Source organism: Clupea harengus, chromosome 6 (assembly GCF_900700415.2).
Source record: "Clupea harengus chromosome 6, Ch_v2.0.2, whole genome shotgun sequence".
Taxonomy (NCBI): Eukaryota; Metazoa; Chordata; class Actinopteri; order Clupeiformes; family Clupeidae; genus Clupea; species Clupea harengus.
The window spans coordinates 18,928,570-18,953,388 of NC_045157.1; the positions used below are offsets into that span (position 1 = coordinate 18,928,570).

Here is a 24,819-nt window from a genome sequence, read left to right on the forward strand (position 1 = left end):
CAATTTACTCACACTGCCCCCCGGTTGTTCTCAGGTTAAGGTCTGAAGGTCAGGGGTTAACCCTGCTCATTCGCAAGCCTGCTTTTTTCTCCCCTCCCCCCTTCTCACAAGCTTGTGCATGCCTAAACTGAAAACATGCATCAGCCTACGACCCTTAGCCATTATATTCCCAGAACACTAAGAAAAGGAGTGAAAGGCTGTGAAAAGGAGAGGAGAGAAGGAGTGCGTCGAAGAGGAGAGCCTAGCTGAGGAGAGGAGAAGAAAGGGAGAGAATAGAGCCGGGACATCACTATGCTGTTCCCTCACACTGTGTCTAATCAGAGTTGGGGAAAGTCTTGGGAGAGCACCGTGAGTCCATAGTCAGGAGTCCAATTGAGTAATCCTGGCTTGAAACATGGTCGAAATGGGTATAGAAGGCAGTGATGATGGTTGGAAAAGGGCTGTTGGGGGCAGGGGGGGAACCCACAAAGAACTCCTTCTAAGGTCTTGCTTTGTGTCTTGTGGTTTCTCATTTGATAGAGGGTTTGGTTTCCTACGGTTAACTGAAATACACACAGTGGTCTTTTAGTTTTATACCCTTACGAGCAGCTTGACAACTGCCAACCGCAAAGAAAAGTTCTTTGTTTGAGAGATTCATTGACATACGGTGTGCTTTTTAGGGCTTTAGTTCAGCCAAACGTAAGTCTGCTGTAGGTTAGGTTAAAACACATGTAAAATGTGGCCTGATGTCATTTCCCAGTCCTCTCCCCACCTATTCTCTGCCTCGCTCCCTGTCATACACTTCACTGTCCTGTCCAAATAAAGGCATAAAAAACTAAGACCAAGAATGGTGTTAACACCTTACACCATATCATTTAATATTAGTGTATTAACTTGTACTCTCACAAAGAAAATGTCAATATACAATGTACTGGTTATTAGATACGTATATGTTGCACTAGCGCACTAGCATACTAGAACTTCACTATAGGACAAAAACATCAGATGCAAATGGCAGAACTGAGAAAATCTAACCATAAACAGACAAAGAAGACATGCCCTTTGTCACTGGTAGTGAGACAACCCCAAGCCTGATCTGTCCTGAGCCCAATTAGGCCACGTTTACACGTAGCCTGGATTGCCTGAATCCTTGCCTTGTACTTTTTTTTATCGCGTATACACGGACCCGTGTCAAGAAAAAATTGCGTTTACACGAACGGAGCGGATCGGATGAATCCGCTGTAGTATATCTCCCAGGCCTGTTGGTGACACTGTAACGGTGCTACAGACAACTAAAGAAAATGGAGAAGACATGGAGCATGCGTATAAAGTGACAGAAGACAGAAGTCGAGATCCAACTAGCAACGTATCGTACATAGCCTACATTTAATCTGCATAATAACACATAATGGTTGTTAATAAAATCAGTGGTCAGAGCAGACTGTAGGTTAAGCGAAAAATAATTGTATTCTGTATTGATAATAACGAGTATAGAACAGTGCAACAAAGCAATGTGCAACAAAGTGCAACATGACATGTCTGTGAGTTGTTTAAATGCCTGTGCTTTATGGAGAGGCTGAGCTTGAGGACGAGAGACCACAATGCAAGTGGTATGGATCCTGGATGTTTCATGGTTTACAATTGCTTCCAAATTCATGGTTTTATTACCAACAACAAATGTAGGCTATTGTTGAGGGCTTTGTCCTTCACGTACTGTACCTCTGAAGTAATGTGGCACAGTGGCTCAGTTGCTTGCACTGCTTGCACTGCCGCCTCACAGCAAGAAGGCCATGGGTTCGATTCCCACATGGGGTGCTGTTGGCTCTGGGGGGCAGGTCCTCCCCAGAGTGCACCTGACCACAGATGGACAGTTCACTTCACTTGGTCCTTGAGGAAGGACAGTCCAGGATGGGAAAAAGCAGAAAATAAATTCACCGCGACCTCAGGCTTACCTGCGTGTGTGTGTGTGTGTGTGTGTGTGTGTGTGTGTGTGTGTGTGTCCTGTGTCGCCTCCATATATGCACGTGTGTGTGTTCCAGTGTGTCGTGTGTGCCATTAAAAACCTGACAAAGGTCTTAATTATTATTATTATTAATTATATGTTAACGCTAGCTAGTAGGCTACGCAAGCAGCTATAGTTGTCTGACAGGACTAGAGCTAATGTAACATTCATCTTACTGGCGCTAAGCCATCAATGCTGATATGTTATTGCAAAAAAGTCACCCACCAAAGTGTTTGGTGGCTTCCGAAACGTACACATCAAATGCAAAATCTACACGCATTTGGCGCTTGGCGGATGTTAATTTCGGACCTTGATGGTAGCCTAACTATATAATTTGCCTTGGTAGCCTATTGGGAAATTAGTGCATAGGTAGCATACCGATATAGTAAATCAAAAAAATATTCATAACTATTGTATAGTTGTATATTGTAATAATAATAAATAATAATATAATAAATATATATATTTATATATTTATAATAAATAATAATGGACCTCATTCTCGAAGGCAGTTAAGAAGCAATTTCCACTTACAAACAATTCTGACATTCATGAAAGTTTTCTCGTCTGGGAATCGTACAGTTACCGTTTTGAAACTACCGTCTATGATGAAAATCTTTTCACATCAGATTTGCTCCTATAGGCTATTGGTGACACTTTTAAAAAACGGTTTTGAACAATGGTCTGATGCAAATAGATTAAACAGTGATAGATTAAAGTGTGGCTTGTTAATGTCAGCCATTTCCTAACCAGCTTCTTAACAACATCGATTTAGTTTATGTTGTTGCTGTTATGAAGTGATGCAGCGGGGTTAATTAGGGTTCAGGCTGAGGTTGCGAGGCGTTCACGTGGGGCAATTACATCATCAGGTTAGAAAGTGTGCGGATCGGGGTTTACACGAACACCAATCCGCTGGCGGCATCGAATCTACTCACTTTGGAGACCCGATTCAAAAGAATGCGGCTTTAGTGACCCAATCCGCCCGGTTCGTGTAAACGAAAGGTCGATCCAGACATATTTCTCTCCGGATTCAGGCAATCTAGGGTTCGTGTAAACTGGGCCCTAGCTTGCTAACATGGTTAGCTAATGTTTACCTTGTCCTCAGCCAGCTAGCTGATGTTGACAACTATTTTTATTTAGGCCTGATCTTTTTTTCTGTCAATTTACTTTTGTTTCTCCCATTGTGAAGAACTTGAAATGAATCTTAATATACCATTTTACTACATATGGGTGTTTAGGGTTAGATTAGATTAGATTAGATTCTGAACAAATTATACATCACAAGGCATTTCACGTTTAGTTCCCCAACCTGGCGTCTGTTCTCTATCTGGCAGTATATGTGCACATGTGTCATTCATGGGTATGTGTGCGTCTCTGTGTGTAGAACATGAAAAAGGACAGATTAAATGAGAAAAATTCGACAGCAAAGCTAAATTTCCAATCGCTGGACCCATAACATGAAAGAGGCCAGACTTACAGATCTTGTGTTTCCCTTTCATGGGGAACTTTACTATCATCTCCCGGGGGTTGGAACAAATGAAGACAAATGGAGAGGCAGACTCCTCGGAGATCTGGGGATACTGTGGTGAGAAAGAGAGAAAAGAAGACAAAGCACTCTATTACGATGTTTCATTAACACTCCACCAATGTAGCTGTGCCCTAAATGGGGGCCTCTTGCTCCCTAACTGATGTAAGAAATGAGAGACAAGAACGAGAGCAAGAGCAACGAGAGAGACAGGGTAAGAAAGAAAACGGCGAAATTGAGCGAGAAAGAACAAACAGTGCAGGTGAGATTGACACATCCATAAAAACAGAGTCATCTTTTCAATCTGCTGAATGGCCCAGGAGGCTTTATTTCCTCTCCCCTGTTATCAGGGGCTGGTATGATTGCATCTCAGCAGCCAGGAAGCAGGGGACTTCTTTTCACAACAGCACTTGTCATCCCTTCTTGTGAAAGATCAGTGCTGCAAGGAAAACGCACACGCGCACACAAACTGTGACATGCTGAGATTACTGTCAGGCGTAATTGCAGATGAGAGGCATCCAGTGGGCTTCGGGATTTATTTTGGCTGCAGGTAAATGACAAAATTGGAAGTACACAAAGCGACATGAACCTCCAATGAGGTAGACAAGCAATAATGAGGAATATAAGGTGCAATTTTAGAATCCCTTACAGAGTTGTTCCTAAGAGAGTGTGAAGCATAATTAACAGCTAGCTATGCTAGTTTGCTATGTAATAGCTTATATTTTATTTAAATTAGAATCTAAGTGGCATTACTATGTGTACTGCTACTGTAATCAAAGACAGACAAGCTGGAACATTAAGAAGTAGTTATAACTCTTGTCCTTCTGCTGGTGAACGTGTTCAGGTCACTGTTGCTGGGATAGATTGTCATTATCAGGACTTTTGCATATATTTGTTTTGACCTGCTTTGTATGTATCGCAAAATAAACAAAAATAACTTACCAGAACAAAAAGTTGCAGACCTTAAAGAAATGTAGGTAAACGGAATGTGACGACACTATACTAAATATATTGTATGTACATATACAGGAAGCCCTGGAAGCCCCCAGCCCCAACATTAGACCATTAAAAACTGAGTCATGAGGCTGCTTCCATCATTAATGTGCAAAGGAAGTTTTCATAATAAAATATTTTGCAAAGGTAATATAAAGCACGACTAAATCAAACACAAGTTTCAAGATGTCTGTTTCTGGGCCGATATATGCATGAATACAATAACAATTAAGTAGGCATATTTCCCTACACCACCATGCTATATGCTGTATAATCCTAATAGGCTGGTCTTAAGGCCTTTTACGTGGAAAAAGCAATCTCACCTGCCTTTACATTTAGACCAAAAACGTCAATGGCGCCTTTGTTCGTAGTTATAGGCAAGAAATGGGCACTACAGTCTAGTCTGTTCTAAAGCATCTCATTAAAAATGTGCAAGACATCCTATGGAGGACTATGCCTCTAAAATTAGATTGCAGATTGCCCTCCAAGGCTCTGGAATAATTTCAAGTACATCTAATGTACCTTAACATTGAACATTTCCACTCTGTCTTTTAAATAAGCTTCATGATAAGCCTGTCATTGACCACTGACCTCTCTTGATACAATTTTAGCACCATTTTCTCATACACTGACATCAACCTACGGCTGCGTTTTTCAGTCTGGACACCTGCAACAAATTACCCAATTATATTTCTTAAGTAATTGTGATTACCCATACATATTTTTTTCCACCGCAATTAAATGGACAAGCCAGGCTGGCCTACCCTAGTAGGATTGTACAAAAGAGGGAAAACACTGACCTTGAGCCTTAACCTTTCCCTGAAAAAGCAAGTGTATTAAATTACATCTGTAGCCACAATAAGCCTTTACCTTTGCCGTAAATACTTGGTCTGACCACAACTAAGGGCAATCTGACAAAGATGTCCAAAGGACTACACATTCAACAAATGAATTCAGATACCCTCCACACACCTAAAGCTGGAAAAGGGGGGTCAACCCTGTAAATGCCACCTGCAAGTATGAAATGAGGCAGAATAAAATGTCAACAGCTTCCTATTCCAAACAAAATTAGTATCCCTTTATAGTATGTCCTCAACTCTCTGTTTTGGAAAATGAATGACCTTTTTTTCTGCGGTGTCACAAAGGTGTGAATGTCTGATTTTGCGTAATGGTCCATTTGATTCTGCAGCCTACACAAATGCAAAGTTAATTCCTGCCGCTGTCACCATATTGAGCTGCACTGCTCATTGTTAGGAAAATAGCTGTCTGACGATCATTTTTGATCAAAGGCTGATGTTTTCACCCACAAGATGAAAGCACTGCCACACACTGTATACATGCGTGGTGTACTGATGCCTGACAGATGCCATCTGAGAAACAGCTAAGATGCCTTCAGTGCTTTTTAATCCTCCTCTGTGAGTTCATCATGATTCACAGCTGTTGAGTGGGCCTGGCTCGGAATCTCAGATTCCCACTCCCTCCCTCACAAACACACCATGTAATAGTTTCAGTACTGATTTAATCAAAAGAGCGTGACATCATCCACATTATAATAGAGTTCTCCTTTTTCCCTCCGAAGTACAAATGCGGACTGTGCCACATGTTCCAGAAGGATCGCTGCGATAACTAAAAACAGCAAAACAATCAATCATTTATTTGTCGAAAATGAAAATTAACCAACAGATTTCAGCCTAAAAACATCCGAAACCAACGTAGAAATGTGCCCATGTAGCAGGTGACTAAATGGGGACTTTTTGCCCTCACTATTTAATTGTGGTCCTGTGTCACCACACAGAGAAAGAGGGAGACGGAAGAGAGAGCGTGGGGGAGGGAGAGAGGGAGAGCGAGAAAAAAAAACATGAGTGGCCCTTGCCAAAGAACATTACATGATTAGAGGGCAGAGTGAGTGCAGCCACAGCCAGACAGCCCACCCATGTCCTACCTAACAAAGGCAGCCTGGCCTGGCCTCGCAAAAGCCCAATCTCCCCCTCTCTCTCTCCCATCCCCAACCTCCCTCTACTTTAAACCGAGTCAGTGGAGCAATGAATCTAAGAGTTTGGTTGGCCCGGGCTCACTCAGTCAGTCGCTCTCTCTCTCTCTCACTGACTCACTGACTCACTCTCTTGCCTGCCTGCTCCTGCTGCAGTACCCTGGCCTTTCAGATGCTGGCCAGCAATTACGAGGTCGAGACAAGCAATCTCCCGCCCCGGCCGCTGCAGTGCTAATGGGGCTGTGTGGCAGCCTGGGGCCCGCTTGGCTGCACACAATCTCATACCCCCCTCCTCCTCCTCGTCGTCCTCCTCCTCCTCCTCCACCACCACCACCACCACTCATTCTCCACCCCCACCCCCACCCCCCAAAAAAACAAGCCCTCACTGGCAGAGCGTCCCCTGATCGGCTCTGCCGAGAAGAGGCCCTCATGGAGAGAGAGAAAATGGAGGGAGGGAAGGGGGGGGTGAAAGAAAGAGGGAACAGATACACAAAAGAAGAAGGGGGCTCAGTCAAGGCCCGCTTCACACTACTTAAGCAAAGAAAAAGGAATCGGCTTGACTCATCTACCTCTGGGTGATGGGCTCAGCTGTGCTGATCTCTTGCCAGCAATGGGACTTCAGCTCATTGGAAGGTGCTTTGCAGCCCAAAATACTGGATAAACACATGTGGGAGAGAGAGAATTGGATTTGGACTGACCGTTCAAAACTGCTCGCTCTTGGATGAAATGAAAGGGGAATAGCTGAATAATTTCAATTAACAAGGCTTCCATATAAAAAAATACTCTCCTCTAATGCAAATGCACTGAGGCCAGACGGTGAAAGCAATTGTTGCTAGAGTTCTTTATTTCTTTATGGCATAGCTATGTCAGCAGTCTTAACTTTCATATTCAATAACAGAACACCACATAGCCTTTATGGCAGCAGCTATTAAAAAAGGCCTCCTCTGTGTAACACCTCCCTGACAGGCTCCCGTAGCTCCATCAGTCCATCATTTGCACTGTATAAGTTCTGTAGCTATTAATATTTAACGGCACTTCTTCACACAAAGAAACAACTGGTGTCAAGTTGGAGTGTGCATGAATTATACAAGAGGGCCCAACACTGGCATTGGTGTTTCTACATAATTAATGTTCCCGACACAGGGAAATACATGGGCAGCTTTTAGAGCCTCAACGATGGCCATCGTGTCAGCCAAGGCCACTGCTCTACTGCTGAGCGTGATATGTGCATGTGGACGGGGGATGGGGTGGGGAAGGAGTCACATTTCCTGCTGTCAACAACACACCATGTTTTTAAAAACTACCATATAGGCTTAAGTTTCCAACAGCAAAACCTGAATGAGCCCAACTTAGCTTCACTTCAGTCAACAAGACAAATTAGCCTTTGAAAGGGTGCACAGTCACCCTGTCACAAACAGGCTGGCTTGTCTGCTTTATGCAGACACTAACCGGAGTGGTGTGTGGAGAAGGAGGAAGGGACAAATTAGTTCTTTCACAGAGCGACGAGAGTTGAGGTGAAGTCATTTATTTTTGAGGTGAGATTCACACTGCTCTCCTGCTTTGTGAGCCCTTAACCTTTAAAGCCACGTCTGTGACCTCATCCTCTCCTTCATGTCACAGCCCAGAGAAAAACAAGATATTCTCACACAAGCCAGACACAGAGTGGTCACAACCGGTTACAGAGCTCGCAGATATACCCCCATTTCCATCTGTTCTCCTCTGTCAAGTACAGCCTCAAATCATATGTTTAGAGCCAATCTTGGGAAATCTGGGATGAGTACTTACTGCAACAACAACAAAATATTTTAGATAACACCACAATGTGCTGCATACAATCCGAGAGTGTTATAACAAGAATGAAGATAACAAGATATTTGCATTTCAAGATACATCAACATGGCACGTGTGGGCACTGTATGAGAAAGAATTCAGCACTCAATCACAGAGAAACACAACAGAGGAGAAAGATAATATCTCTCTTCTGTCCAGAAAAGCTTTCCACCCCTTCAGTCTCACCAGCTCCTGAGAAACATTATTTCAGCGTCAGTACACAACTTAGGCCTGTTCCCTCGGGGACAATTAACTTGTGCAACTTCACTTCCCACACAGCACTTCAAAAGAACCCTGGGGAAACAAGGAACCTTTTTCAGGCACATTTTCTTCTGCCATTGCAAAGTTTTGTTAGCTTGGTAAGCAGCATAGACGCAAAAAGCCTCCAATATTTCAGACTCGCTCGACACCCCAGGACAAACTGGAGCGATGTTTACGCACAACCCCGGCTCTCGGGGTGCGGGCTTTGCTTTGATTGTGGCTCTGGAACACAGCCGGCCATCTGGGGTCATTCTACACAGCTGGATGCCGCTGCCCCCCTGTGAACCGCCCAAGGCTCAGACAAAGCCCTGCACTAGATGAGGTGAGCAGCTGGGGGTAGGAGGTCTCATATCCTCCCTCTCTCACTCACATCCCCTCTCTCTCTCACACTACCTCAATCACACACACACACACACACACACACACACACACACACACAGAAACCACCCCCTCCCCACACATACACTCACTCACTCAAAAACACACACACACACACACACAATCTACCACCCCTCCTTACCCTTTGTCACCTCATTAGCCACCCTTGAGACCCAGAGCAGGACAGAAGCCCAGGCAGCCCCTGAGGGAAATAAAAAACAAGAGGGGCAGCTCCCACACGCCAAAGCCACTGGCAAGAAAATAGATGCGACTGCTGCTTCTCTTCTCTCCTCTCCTCTCCTCTCCTCTCCTCTCCTCTCCTCTCCTCTCCGCAGGCTTCTCTCAGGGAACACTTGCTCACAAGCCACTCTCATTTTCCAAAAGACGACAGCAACTGACGTTTTTATAGGGGAGGTTCTTCACACTGTGATATAGCTTGTCTGGATGATGGAGAGGGAACAGGCTTAGACAGCAGAATGCAGTGCAATATCTCTGCCAATTTATTAGGCTGCCGGCAGGAGGACAAGATCGACTGGAAATATTACGACAAAAGCCACAGCAAAAACAAGAGAAGGTACACAGATGCCACTCGGGAAGCCTACCACTCAACAAATGCTCGCTCTTCAGTGTAATCTCCCCAAACGGCCCCCAGCCTGGCTTATGTAGCACTGGATGAGTTTATCCATCAGTAAGAAAACCTACTCGTGCCACCATCTTATTTATGGGCTACCACAGGCAATATAACAGAGTCCATATCCTCAGCTGAAAATTCTGCAGTCAAGACATTCTCCTTCACAACATAAATTGGGTTCTGCCACCTTCACATTTACCTCAGATTCAGCCACAAAAAGCAAGTGCACATATATACATTCTCATACAAAATTCCCCCAAATGCAGAACCATACTATTTACCATTTCACCCTGAGCACTACAGATAAGGTCATCCATTTTCAAGATGGATCTGATAAAGTGAAATATTCCTTTTTGCCCTCTACACATATGAGCATGTCATATATAATATGCTAAATGCAAAGATGGATTAAAGAAAACCATGAACAGTAAATATTCAAGCCTACAGTGGATTTTCTTTCTGAAAGTTTTACATTCAACAATATACAAATAATACTTTAACGTATTACTATGACTGGTGTAAAATCCAAAAATACAACCCATCAATATAGAACATCAGAAAACAAATGCAGAACTATGCTGACCAGTTCTCCTTCCACATATGCTACTGGAAGAAAAAAAACAAGGCACTTAGTAAGCTGCCTCGCCAACAGCAGCCCATCCCCCACACCCTGCTGTCTGGAGGGCGAATGCCTGTGGAGGGGGGGCGGCAGCTGCACTGTCACTCGATTGACAAGGTGAACCATTCTCTTGGCCCCTGGAAGACAGCTCCTGACTGCGCTCGCTGGCCAAACAACACAGCTGGGCGGGAGTCCACCACACACACCGACAGGAGTGAACATCCCTAGCTTGAGGCAGGATGTTCAGCGATGGAGCTAACAGGATGTGGAACTCCATGTGTTCCAGAGGGGATGAGGGGGCAGGCAAAACATGGCACCCAGAACAGCCTCACCACCGCCTGTTATGGAGTGACAGGCACTTGAATGGTAGCGCGAACCAGCTAGTTCAGCATTATGTTTCCAGGGGATCTTAGACTTGCCAACAATGCTGTCTAGGGCCTTCTACTGTTATATTACTATTATCTGTAAGTTAGCATGCTAACCAGCTAGCGTTGCTCCAGCCTCTCTTATAATACCACTCTATACCTCAAGAGGCGGTAGTTTTTACATGCAACCCTATGGGAAAGGGAAAAAGTCGGTCGCCTTTTTAAAAAGCGGACGCCTTTTAAAAACGTTTTAAAAAGCGCAGCGTCCAACGCCTTTTTTAGTTCAATTTTCTCAACTTTTCAGAAAAGCGCTGGGTGCCGTCAAGCGCCTTTCTGACAGCTGACCAGTCAGGACGAGGAGAGTAGGTATGCGTGTACCTTCCCTAGTAACCTACTACCTTAGTTACCGGTGCCCCCAAAATAGACCAAGATGGAGAAGGTACCAGTAGAACAAATCGTGATTGCCGTTTTCACACTACACAGAGTTATATGACATGAGTACATGTCTACATGACAAAGATACAGCTAACAATAAGTAGTCGGTAACCAACGGATACTAACGGATAATAATGTATAGCTAGAGTGTATGATTCCCGTTATTAAGGTTACAGAATTCTCACGCTGAAGCGCTCAAAAGGCGCTGAAGGCAGCGCTTTTTTCTAACGGTAAATATAACAAAGTCATAATGGCTCATAATGATTGACATAATTTTATTTAACTACTTATACATAGTAATGACTGCACTAAAGCATTACAATGTTTTAGTATTAGCTCTTAGAGCTTGAAGTCTCAGAATGCGTAATAAATCTTCTTTTACCTCTTGACAATGGCACTGCTGACATCTTTGCCTTATATCCAAGGCTGTTCATTCACCAAATGCTCTTTATCAAGCCATATGTGACCCCATACAAGCGATCATAATAATAGTTGTGTAGGGCTAATACCACATCATTATAACGCTTTATGAATGCAGTCATGTCTATTTATAAATAGTATCTAAACTTGTCAGACGCTATGATGCATTACTTTATATACATTTACAAATATGTTTATAATGCTTATTATGATTATTACCACAATTGTCATAGCATATATTTGCTATGACAATATAAGATATATTTTAATGTACTACACAGCAGCAGTATTTGAAGTCACTTTACTTTTTCTTTCTTGCCATGTGTACAAAATATCCAGATAAGAAATTGACAATTGTCAAACTCTGCAGTAATTTATCATTTATCTTAATACCTATCCACTAATTATTCTGCCTCTTGATGTAAATTAATTTGCATGTGTGCTGGTCTACATCAATGTGTGAACATTTTACCAGACACTTCTATGGGTCACCATAGACCTCCAATATTGGTAATGAAAACATCTTGTCATATGAAGACATGCCTAGATACCATTGGAGCTTTGCACCTCACAAAATAATAAAAAAAAAAATGATTTCAAGAGGCTGATCTGAGCTCTGCCAGGATTCAACACCACCATTCAGACTGACAGCTGCGGAGGCACAACACCTGACACCACCAATAGAAGCAGGGACAGGCTTAGAAGATATGACACACACTTGCTTGTGGTGAACATACAAGGACAGGCGTTTTCAAAAGCCCCATTGACCTCGTCCTTCTCCACCGAGGCGAGAGAGAGAATGACGCCGGTGTGCTCCTGCACGGGCTGAATTCTTCACATATACCACATAACCACAAGCTTACAGCAGCCTGACAGCGCTAACAAACAACGTCTGAGGCAGAGTGGGGGAGAGGAGAGAGCAAGATAGAGAGGCAGCGCCAAGAAAAAAATGACATACCGAGAGAGGGAGGGGGGTATATAACAGAGAGAGAGACAGAAAAAGAAATGTTGCGGGAGCTCAGGAAAAATAGTCATTGCCTTCCTCCGGCACAGCTCCAGCCTAGCTGCTCTTGTGCCTCTCCCTGTGGAAAAAAAAAAAGCTTCTCGGCAAATAAATATCACATTACCACATAAGGAGACCCAGGCATTAACTGACCCCATGCTAACAAGGAAACAAGAGCAGCTTGCCAGCCTTTGGTTGTTCAGAGCCTATGCTACATTCACATTTTGTAGAGGGAAAAACAACAGAGGGCATGAAATACATACTAAACAGTTCCATGCCATTTAGGTTAAAAAAGCAAACAGTTAGGTTTACCCAGCTATAATAGTGCTAGTCGTATTATGTAGAAAAAAAAACTCATATTTTCTATCTTTATATTTTTCTCTATATCTGTCTACCTACCTACCTATCTATATGCATATCTATCTACAAAACCAATATCTCAATTAAAATGTATTCATTGATCAATCTACCAAACTATCTGTTGTGCATCAATCTACAAGTCTATCTGAAGATCATTCTACAAAGCACATGAAACCATATATGTTTTTTCAGAAATAGCGTTTCATCATCTAAAGCCTGTGTTCCCATTATCCATGCTGTGCATTAGGCCATTAGTAGAACAACCAGGGGACATGACAGGCTCTTTGTCTTTGCTGACAGGTAACTCCCCTGACTTAGCAAACGGGGGTTGTGGAAAAAATTGACTGATTCTCAATTTCCTGTGAGATGGCTGCCTGGTGGTAGAACACACACAGACACACACAGACACACATGCGCCTGGGATCCTTAGTGCCTGCCATATAAGATGAGGGGGAGGGAGGGCGCAAGTGTGTGGTACTGACATAATGACTGCCTGAGCTGACTACCTGCCTTTGATTAGTCAATACAGATCAATACCACATTCAGCTGATCTCGAGGAGGAATGGCTTCTCCTTTTTGTCCTTACTTATGATATATCCAACACACTTCGTCCTTCAATAAAAAAGCCATATCCACCAATATGTTGTAATGTAACCTAATAATAGAGAAGCACTTTATCTTTTCCAAAGCGTTATGACATTGCACAGATGCACCTTTTCATAATGAAATGAAAAGAAAAACACTCTGCCATTGCGCACTGCCTGGAGACTGCAAAACAATAAGCTCCTTCCTGAAGGAAGAGGGTCTGCCCTCTATTCCTACTGTGCATCCTTAGTCTAGCGGCCATTGTTCTTAAAGGGTTTAAGAGATAACCGTTTGGATTACATATGACCTATTGCTTTCCCAAAGAGTAATTCATTTTTTGCCATCTGTTGTCTTTTTTGTGATTTTTTTCATCTGAGGAACAGGAGTCGGTATAAACAGGTATTGACTACAGCTGCGTTTTGAGATTATTTCATGTTTAGTGCTAAACTAGGCACTCAGCTGAGCGTAAATGTGATACTGCCTTGTGGTGTCGTCAATTTGCATCGATTGTTGCAAAGAGATCTTTATCCCCATATTTCACATCCACTGGACAGGCCATTTGAATGACTATGAAACACAATCAGACTGCTGGGCTCTTGGACAAGGACTTAACCCAAACTAGTCTAAGAATCATTATCATTGAGAGAATCTTGTCCATTCAAACAGGTAATAGTACAGATTTAGCATCAGAGAGCAGCTCTGGAGCGACTCCCAGAAGCCTTTGTGGCAGATAGGAATGAAGACAGAGAGCCTGAGTGAACGAGAAGCGGGGGAGAGGAGGATGGAGGACGACTGGTGGGTGGAGGGGGGGGATAATCCGGTGGAGGTAGGGAGTGGTTGGGTCAATACACCAGTGAACAAGCTGTAATAAATGCAGCAAGACTATTACAATTCCCTCCAAACAGACAGCTAATGCATCACTCCTGCTCCTCTCTTTCTCTGCCTGTGCACATTTTCAGCCTCAGTGTGTGTGACTGTGTCTCTCCCTGGGTGTAAAAGAGAGTGAGAAACATAGAGAAAAGGAGAAGCAGAGCGATAGCACTTTCAGCCTCTCTCTCTCACACACACACACACACACACACACACACACACACACACACACACACACACACACACACACACACACACACACACACACACACACACACACACACACACACACACACACACACACACACACACACACACACACACACACACTCTGTTTCCCTCCCCCGTCGGCTGGCTTGAAGCACTGCTGTTCCCAGCGCCAGCAAGCAAAATCTCTTTGAGTGGGTGGTTGAGCAGAAGACAAAGGTGAACAACGGCATGCAGTAGGCAGTTAAGTCACAGGGCTCTCTCCTTTTCTCCCTCTCTCGCTCCTCTCCCTCCCTCCCTACCTCTCTCTTCTGTCTCTGGCTGGATTTATGGTTCGCCCCTGGTGCTGAGAACTCAAACACATGATGAAAGGGGCTGGGGAGGGAAGGGAAGGGAGTGGAGGGGGGAGGGGCCCCCAGAGCGCTCACCCAGGCCCCCGCTTCTCCACACAGAGATTTTATGACCCCAGAAAGAGGATCAGAGAGGAGAATGGTGCGGGGATAATGGCCACTGAGAAACAGAGAGGCAGAGGCAGGCAAACAGAGGGTTCCAGACAGATTCCGCTGGCAGCCTCTCTACAGGCATGAAACCACAGCCTCTTTTTTTCAGCTTTTTATTTATACACTGGGAGTAATTACTCTACACCTACACGTGTTTGGATTTTAAATAGAACATCCACTGCATGAATTAAAACACCTTGATTTAAAAATATTTTTCTTCAAGACCAGCACAGATACAAAAAAAAAAAAAAAAAGACATTGATTTCCTGGATGGAAAATGTAGATTGAGGTCCTCTCATCTTGTTGTTTATTCAGGCAAAATTCATGGTTGTGGCATTAACCTCACCCCATCATAAACCACCGCCATTATCTGAATGCTTCAGTGAGAATGCATAAACGCATTACAAAGTGTCGGGGAGAGTGGAGGGGGTCCTCCAAGCTGTCATCACATCTCCCTCCCACAGACTCAACACTTAAAGGCAATCTAACGACGAGCAGAACAATTACATTTAAATCAAAGTCTATTTATCCATCAGAAGGAAAAAAAACACAGAGAGTATAATTCAGACACCGGCACCTATGTCAATATCTCATTATGGCTAATGTGAACAAGTGAGAAAAGGGGGGGGTAGAGAGGAAGGGGTGGAGGGTATGAAGAAAGGACAGAGATAAAGCGAGACGGAGAAAAAAAAAAAAAAAAAAAAAGAGAGTGGCAGTAGCACTCAATGATGTTTACACAGGCATAGTCACATTTTTGAACCATAACAAACTGAGCAAGACACCAGAGGTGAGAGTGTGTGTGTGTATGTGTATTTGAGTGTGTGTGTGAGGCATTCCTGTCAAACACAGCTGGGTGACAATCATTTACCATTTCTCATCATCGCAAACATCCTTACAGAAATTGCAACCATCAAGATGCAGGGGAAAAAAAGAACCCCCAAAACGACTGGTGGTAAATGACAAAGCTAGAGTGAAGGCGATGACCATTTTAAGACTTGAAGACATAATAGACAGGATTTCCTCAGAGCACCCTCTCTCTCTCTCTCTCTCTCTCCCTCCCTCTCTGTCTGTCTGTCTCCCTCGCTCTATGTCTATTTCTCCTCCCTCATGCCTGCTCTGTTATGAGCCATCTGTTGGCTGACAAAAGTGGCCCATTGAGCCGTACAGCAGCGAGCACTCGTCTTGCAGTAAGAGGGAGCAGATGTAACATGAAAATGAACACGATGGCTCCTCTGCCTGGGCTGCCGTCTGGGGGTCTATCAGACAGTGCCGCGTGGTACGGTGCGGTGCAGTGCTGTGCTGTGCTGTTCTGTGCTCTGCTGTGCCGAGTGGTGGGGTGGGGTGGGAGGGCACTCGACATTTAACCGGGATGAAAGGCGAGAGATTAAAGGGCTGCACCAAGCTGCGCCGGACTCCACTGATTTATAATTATTTAAGGAGCCGAAGCAGGTTTCACGTCGCCTCGCCCTCGGCTCACCTCCACCGACACAAAAACAAGCCCCTTCGAAGATGTGCAGGGGGGAAAAATACAACCCGAAAAACACAGACAGGAAAGAGGCAGGAGGAGTCGTGCAGGAGTGGTTGTGCTGACAGCAAACACTGAGGCTGTATCTGAGGCGTGAGTGCCTGCCTCGGAGTGAGAGGCAATTACCAGGGTCTCCTGTGGGCATGTTTCAAGACGACATGTTAGTGTGATGGCAGAATCAAAAATGGCTGCTCAGGGGCTGGGGGGGAACATGGTGCACTCTGCCATCTGGTGGCAGACCGACTGTGAAAACACACCCAACAGTTCACAACACGAAGAGAAAGTCACTGCCTGCTCAGAACCATTCACACCCTCGAACGCTCGGCGAAGTAGACATGTCTGAACTTTTTCTTCACAGTTTGTGTCTGTGGTAGCAGTAAAGAGACTGAGAAAATAATGTCAGGCATGTACAGAAGCCTCTGGCAGTTAAAATGCCTCATTGACAAGACATTACAGGAGTTATGGAAAGTGCAGGTCATTTCAGCAGCTGGTGTTCAGGGGAAAAGCCTGGGCCACTGGAGCACTCCAGACTGTGAAAAAAGTAATGCTATTTCACTAGCATCTAAAACTACACCACCATGACACAAGCGGACATATTTCCACTTTTTTGGCCTTGTTAACACGCCTTCTCAATTTGCCAGTAGGTTATGCTCTAACTGGCAGCTATGTACTCCAGTTGGAATCAAAAGAAAAGGTCACAAATATCTTGACTGATATGTTGGTATGTAGACACAACACTATGTTAACACAACACTAAACTAAAATGGTACTAGCTGGGCCTAAGGGTTATGAGTACAACATTCATTTGGCAAACTGCGGAGCATTTGGTTTGTCACTTATTGAGCTTAAGAGGAAGTCTCGTGTTTACCAAGTGTCTCTCAGAGGCTCAGGGGGTGAGTGACACGCTGAGAAAGTGAGAGACATTCACAGTGAAAGAGAGCAAGCGACTAAAGGTCATAAAAGGAGAGAAAAGAAAGAAGTGAGAAAGAATAAGAGCGTGTGAGGAGGAGTGGGGAGGGCAGGGGCTGGGCTGGGCTGTGTGTGTGTGAGTAAATGCATGAATGACAGAGAAAGAAAGGGGGGAAAAAAAGGAGAGATTTGCACTCGGGGCACAGGAGGTGACTGACCTGCTCTCTGAACTGATCCTGGGAGAGGCAGTCGGTCATGTGCACACAGCCCAGCAGGCAACCGGTTGGATACTCCTGGGGGAACCGGGGGGCTGCAAAGGCACCGAACAAAAGAACATTCCAGAACAATTATCCCACCCCGTCTTCATGGATTCACTCAAAATTAAATACATAAAGGACACCGCTAAGCGCAACTGCCTCATTCCTGAGTGTGTTTCAACTTAAAAATAATGAATGCCATAAAGATCATGCACCCCCTCATGGCAGTTTTATTTAAGAATAGAGCATAGAGTATCCGCAGAAATAATATTTGCCATGAACAAATTTACAAAAGGCTGTTATCCAAAGTCACAGCACAAGGCATGGATTTCATCAGTTCAACTCTGACTATGCCAATTTGTGTTTGACTGTGGTGCACGGATGCCAACGACAGGTCCAGTACCTTTTTTGTAGAGCTGGCGGTACATGTCCTCCACCTGGGTAATCTCCTGGGGCGTGGGACGCTTGGCCGCAGCCGCAATCCACAAACAGCCTCGATGGGAGGTATACCACGACCGCCCCTCCACTCTGCACACATCCACAAAATATCCATGTGCCTGTTTATTTCTCACCATCATTGTTTTCCCTCGGTTAGGGCCACCTGGAGTTCCTACTCTGGACTGTGTGTACTTTAATACCACATGTCCTAGATTTGCCACTGTGTGCTGATGTAGCATCAGTGCTTTTTTCTCTTCCTTAACAAATACATGAAATATTCCTGTGCAGTATTTATATAGCTGACATTCCATCTATGTATAGAAATATCTTAAATGAAATCGTAAAGCTGTATCGGTCACTTCACAGGTACACTACACATGTTTTCCTCAAATGTCTCTAATGAAATAGTAAAGCTGTATGAGTCCTTGGGGGGAGAGTTACTGTACCTCTTGATGCCCTTGACGAGCAATGAGGCCCAGGGCTGGTGCATGCTGAGGGACCAGCCTCCGTCGGCCATCTGCTGCAGCTCAGCGTCCTGCAGCCGGAGCCTGGAGCGCTCTGGGTCCTGATTCCCCCCAGAAGCCTTATGCTGCTGGAGCCTGTGGGAGCCTGAGCCACCACTAATGTCCACCCACTGTCACACACAGACACACGCATGCACAAACACACACACAGAACGTTGAAAATAATATCATCTGTGTGCTTTTACAAGTCATAACTCATGCCATTGCTAGTCGCTTAGGTACAAAACTAGTTTCATGCAGTTCTCAACACTGAGTTGACTTTCCCCGAAACTCTTCATCACATCGAGCATGACAGCATTTAGCTTTGTAGACTAAACTGTGGATCATTCTTCATTGTTTTTGACACAGAATGCATTTAGTAACATATTTTTTTCCCCATACTCAAGCTTCAATACCATCAAAAACAGGCTGTACTCCAGCCCACATCACATGGCTATTGTCTGTTTTGTTTTCCAAGTTCCTTGCTGGGTATAAATAAGTGGTCTGGAATTAATTTTATAAAATAATGAACAGAGAAGGAAGTAAACAGTAGAATGATACCAGATACAAAATAATAAATATATTCGTTGGTGGAACGAGCTGCCTAACACTACCAGAGCAGGGGCTTCCCTCTCTACCTTTAAGAAGCTCTTGACCCAACTCTTCCCTTCCTAACTTGCACTTCTACTAGTACTTCATTTGCACTTACAGTAGTTACTTTCCTGCACCTTTTCTATTTCTTATGTAAAATAGTATTTATTGTTACACAACGTCTCTATTGCTCGTAGCTTGATTGTTCTCTCCCTTGTACATCGCTTTGGACAAAAGGGTCTGCTAAATGACTAAATGTAAATGTAAATATATAGCTGACTTACCTTTCTGGAAATGTTTTGAAAAACTGAACTTGGGCATAGATAGGTACACGACCACAACAGTAAATGACTGTAAGACCATCCAAGCGGGTGGGTTACCTGTGGTGCTGCCTGCATGATGTTGGGGTTGACCAGATCTCTCAGTGGCTCCCCCTGCACTCTTTCTGGCCTCCTGCTTGCCTGGACCGTAGATCCAGCATTCATGGCCTGGACAGTCTCATCTAATCTGTTGACCATAAATGATATTCATTTTCCAAATAAGGTTACTGGGCATGCAAGTCACTAACATTGTCATATGGTGTTTGCTTCATTTTATAAAATTCTTCTTACATGGGACATGTATAAAATGTATGTGTAAATTGTCTGTGTTTCTTTGCCAGATTTTCAACATGATATCAACACCGAAGCATTTTGTGGAGTAGTCTACGCAATGGTTCAATACAATTTGCCTCATTATTTTCTTGGATGAAAAAAGCAGTCACAAGAAAGCTCATGTCCAGTGCTGTGTAACAGACACGCTACTCCAGCTGGCGCTCATGAGGAGAGAAACTTACTTGTCGTAGTACTGCTTGAGGTTCCCATCCTCCTCAATCACCTTCCGGCCGGCGAAGTCCAGCGTGATCTTGCGGTCTTTACGAGAGGCTTGCTTGAGATCCCGCAGCTCTTCCTCACGCTTGCGCAGAGAAGAGCGCTCGTTCGGAGACAGCCACTGGTTGGAGTCCGTCGCAAAGTAGTCAGACTCGTCGTCCAGGACCTGTGTTCGGCGTACGCTGAGGGTGGGGAGGGAGAGAGGGAAGAGAGGGAGAGAGAAAAGAGAGATGGGAAGAGAAAAGAGAGAGAGGGGGGGGGGAACCGTTAGTGGTGTTGGTCTGAAAGACACTGTGCAGGGATTCAACCCCGAGAGATAAATACTGTTACACTAATCATATTTGAAGGCCCTAAAGGGTTAAAACAGGATCTGGATAACGTTTTCCTTGCAACACAACATCTCCCTTGCTAACGCCTGTGCCCAGAAGTGGCTGACTTGAGTATGCAGCGCAATGCTCTGATATGACCAGGGTCCCATTTCCCAAATGCATCGTAAGCCTCAGTAGTTTGTAGAATCCATCTTACAAATGATCTTATATTTTCAGGCTGTTACCCAAAAGCAGTGGAACTTAAGTAGTACTTGAAAACGTCCACAAATCACGGATTGCTTAATGCTTCATAACAGGGACTTCTCACTTGGGTAGCCAGCAGGATACACAGGGAAATTAAAACTACTAATCAATATATCAGTGTTACTGCAACCATATGTCTCTGTCATTTGTTACATTGTATATCACCTTTTTTTAATAAGCTGTATTTAGATTATAAAAATGATTAAGCCATGGACACATAATTGGTCCAGTTAAATGAGATGTTACAGTGTTGTAAGTTACAGTATACGTTACAGCCTCCATTTATGTTTATCTTTATTTCTTAGGGGGGGTGGTCATGGTAGCCAACATCTAGTAGGCCTAGCTCACAAACTGGTGCAGAGAGTGGGAGTTGTAATACTTAGGCCTATATTAATTTATCTTCCTCGGCCTCTTCATCCTCCGCCAACTCGCTCTACAAGAATACCATAGCAGCATGCCACTCACTGTAGGCTACACTTGCAAGTGGTAAAGAGCAGTTTTATTTTGGATGTCTTTAGTAGTTCTAACATATACACGTCATTTAACAAATAAATCTGAAAACTGTGTATTATTATTATTATTATTCATAATATATTTTTTTGTATGTGTGCAACACTTGCAGATGTTGTATTGTTAGATATGCAGATATTAAAGTTTTAATCAATCAATGAAGTTCAAAAAGTATCAGTGACATCATCTAATATCAGGTTATTAGGTGAATATTCAGCACTGTTTCCATGGACCGCCTCTGTAAGGCAGGGGGAGCAAGTTCACTTTATGTGTTTGTTTGGGAAATGCATGCAGAAATTAACGAACGTTCGTAGAATCACTCGTAACCAGTAAGACATATCTTTATTGGGAGACAGGGGCCAGGTCTTTTGAGGATGTGCTCTCTTTCTCTCTCTCTCTCTCTCTCAGGTTGTACAATAACAACTACAGAGATCACACAGAGGGATATGCAGTGTACCTGTTCCTGTCATACTCAAGCAGCTTCTCTTTGTGCTGTAGCGCTTTCTCCATCCCTGCTTTCATCTTGGCCTCCTGGTGGGGCAGATAGTCCATGCCCTCCCATGGCACCACTCGGTCTGTCACACAGACATGGGCACACACACACACACAAACAAAAACAGAGATGTCTTTGACAAAACTGACAACCATAGAGTTCCCTTTTTACAGACATTAAACTCAACTACAGTGGTAAAAGCAGAAGGGTTCGAAGAAATTACAGAATTTTAAATATACCGACATACCCCCCATAAGCTTTTTCCGCAGTTTCTGGCTTTTATTGGAATCCCGCTGTAGAATCTCTTGCTCTTCTCTTGTACAAACCTGACAAAAAAAGTAAAGACCATCAGTCAAAATTAGCTCTTGAATGGTCAAAGTGCAAACTACACAAATTGGCTTCTCATCCTGTTGGAAGTCTCACTGTACTGTACAAGTCTGTATGTGTGCTGTAAAGCATTACATATGATAACATGATATTGGTCATTTTCAGCTATAGTGTGGTAAAACACAAAGCTGCTTACAAATCATACTACATAAAATATATGCCAACAAACAGTAATCTCACTATAGGTATCACATTAGCATCTCTGGAAATACTACTAAGGGTGATTTACAGCCAGCTCAGGAACAGCAAGGTTAAAAGGGAGTCGGACCAGAGAGATAAGGTTAACCAATAATGAGTTTACTGTAAGTAATCAAAACTGCATTCATGCAAGAAATAAATTAGAAGTCTATGGGAGAGAAAGGAATATGTGAGTGTGTGTGAGTGTGTGTGTGTGTGTGTGTGTGTGTGTGTGTGTGTGTGTGTGTGTGTGTGTGTGTGTGTGTGTGTGTGTGTGTGTGTGTGTGTGTGTGTGTGTGTGTGTGTGTGTGGTTGTCTGTGCCAGTAGGTGGGAGAGAGAAAAATTGCAAAATCAAAGAGCTAGTCCCTAAATGAAAGACAGGCTTCATTCGGAGAGTCTTTTTTGCTTAGGAAGGTTCCAAACTGAGTGAAATGACCGAGCAGTATCTAAATGGTAGCCATGATAAGAGCTGGTCGAAGTCTCTAAATGCTGAAGGAAAGGTGCTTCAATGTTTCCTTTCCTATCTCCTTTAGCAGAACCCCTTCAATACCCGTACACACCCCTCTACAGATGTGCACAATGGACCGATTAAAGCTATCAGGCTTGCACCACCTGTGCATTGACTGCACAGAGCCTGAAGGGGGACAGGTGGTCGTAACAGGGTGTAAGAAACATGCCATTGTCAGTAAAGTGGCCATATATTCCACTGTCCCTGATAGTTGCATTCAGATCCAATTTCAAGCATGGTAAGTGAGGCATGAAGCCAGAAGGCATAAACCCAGAGCTGCAAGCTTTCTTAAGTGTTCTTTCTTACATGGCTGCAGGTTTCTCAACACATCATAATCAATTCAAGTAACACTACTTTGGCCTGTGCTGTGCTGCAAAACATCACAACCACTGGAGATAGAAGCAGTAATCAGAGGTTTTAGACTCCTGATTGTGTCGACTGTGAAACACAACATGAGTTACAGCAATACACAAATTTGATACTTTAACTGAAATGATTCACGAAAAATGGGAATTGAAATTACAAATTCTTACCAAAATGCCACAGAAGAGGCAGGGACCAGAACCCTCCTGTTCACAGACAATGCGTCCACAGGTCATGCAGTTATTGATGAGGTTGTGTTTCTGTCCCAGACACTCGCACGCATGACGTCCTGGTAGGAGTATAGACAGACAATCCTGGCCCTCTTTGGCATATAGATTTACAAATTTGGTCGTCTTCTTCTTTCCAGAGGATGAAATGCTGTTCTCCTGTGCCTACGAAAAACCATGACAGTCAACCAATTCTGATTTCTCTCAATCAAACATACTTAGACAGATGTAAACAATTACCTTGAGCAGATCAATCGGAGTTTTCACTGTCTCTGGTTCAGGCTCTGCAGGATTGACAGTAAGGAATTCTTGCTTGTTTCTTCCTTTACGTTTGGTCTTCTTCTGCGCGTCTTTACTCATATCTGGAAACTCTATAGAGACAATGTTGGCACTGTTTTACTACTTCTTAAAGATGATCATCATTTGGAAACAAGCAAAAGACCACTGTTAACAACACATATTGTTTACCACCACTGTAAATAAGACCATGCGACTTGTTTGTATGTAGCTAGTTTACCTGTTGACACGATCATGGGAATTAGATTTGGGTTCTCAGGGGCCCCTTGCATGAAAAACCTCCATCGCTTCACAAGCTCGTCAATGAACAGCTTCTTCTTCCCATCCGTCCCTCCGAGCAGGTCCCCAACATATTCAACTATTTCCTCAACATTGTCAATTGACAAGATATACCTACATCAGAGGAACATACCACAAGGATGTAATGAATGATAGTGGTAGACCTCAGGTAGCTTACTGGTCACGTCGTAAGTGAAGGTAGCCTAACCATTAGCTAACTAGATGAGTTTTAGCAGTCCATTAAAATGCTAGCTTAACATCCAACATGGGCGAGGATTGGATGGCGAATACATGCTAACCCAAATGCCAATTAACGCTATGCTGAAAGTATCACGACATGTAAATGTCCTCGCTGACACTGACGTTACGATATGACATCCAGCTGGTCCAGATGGTAGCTAGCAAGCAAACTTCAAATTGAAAAGAAACCATACCATTTACTCACTTAACAATATCATCGCATGCCTCCAAACCAAAGTTCTTGTGTAACTCGTCGACGCACCAACGGAGCAAAGATTCAGACATGTTAGCCTGTAAAGTTGAGGCCCTAAGATTACTAAACTTTCAGCTAATGACGTTATGCTACCTATGATGTAAAATTGCATTCACTTCAGTCAGAATACGAAAAATATATACACGGAATCATAATCCTGCTGCACATAGTGCGGCAAAATTACATTCCCCACAGAGAACGGCAGAGTAAATATTAGGTTCCTACGATACAAACCTCAATAACAATAGTATAATAATCCTAAAACCAGACACAGAAACTCTGATACAGTAATGAAAATGAAGATTATTGAAAGGCACACAATGCAGCTTAGTATAAATTCACAAAAATGTCTCCCTTCATTGTGTTGAAATAACAAGGGCTGTGATTACGCCACCAGATGGCAGCACTTGTCATGAATGTGCATATAGTTATTTTGTATTTTGTGCAGCTCTACTATAAATAAAGAA

At 43.7% G+C, this 24,819-nt stretch overlaps 1 protein-coding gene across 2 annotated transcripts in view; it reads right to left on the bottom strand.

Annotated features, from left to right (window-relative positions):
* Nucleotides 1-24,501, bottom strand: part of trip4 (thyroid hormone receptor interactor 4) — a 46,120-nt gene extending 21,619 nt beyond the window's left edge. Inside the window, exons 1-12 of one of the 2 annotated variants that reach the window (XM_012819268.3) lie at nt 24,305-24,501; nt 23,801-23,973; nt 23,524-23,654; nt 23,227-23,448; nt 21,868-21,946; nt 21,585-21,702; nt 20,012-20,227; nt 19,557-19,683; nt 18,529-18,716; nt 18,048-18,172; nt 17,606-17,697; nt 3,459-3,561 (exon numbers count right to left, since the gene is read on the bottom strand). In XM_012819268.3, coding sequence (XP_012674722.1) covers nt 3,459-3,561; nt 17,606-17,697; nt 18,048-18,172; nt 18,529-18,716; nt 19,557-19,683; nt 20,012-20,227; nt 21,585-21,702; nt 21,868-21,946; nt 23,227-23,448; nt 23,524-23,654; nt 23,801-23,973; nt 24,305-24,384 — 1,654 coding nt within the window. In that variant the 5' untranslated portion in view covers nt 24,385-24,501. The remainder of the gene's footprint in view (nt 1-3,458; nt 3,562-17,605; nt 17,698-18,047; nt 18,173-18,528; nt 18,717-19,556; nt 19,684-20,011; nt 20,228-21,584; nt 21,703-21,867; nt 21,947-23,226; nt 23,449-23,523; nt 23,655-23,800; nt 23,974-24,304) is intronic. The other variant, XM_031569255.2, reaches the window with a different exon arrangement.
* Nucleotides 24,502-24,819: the final 318 nt, after the last annotated feature.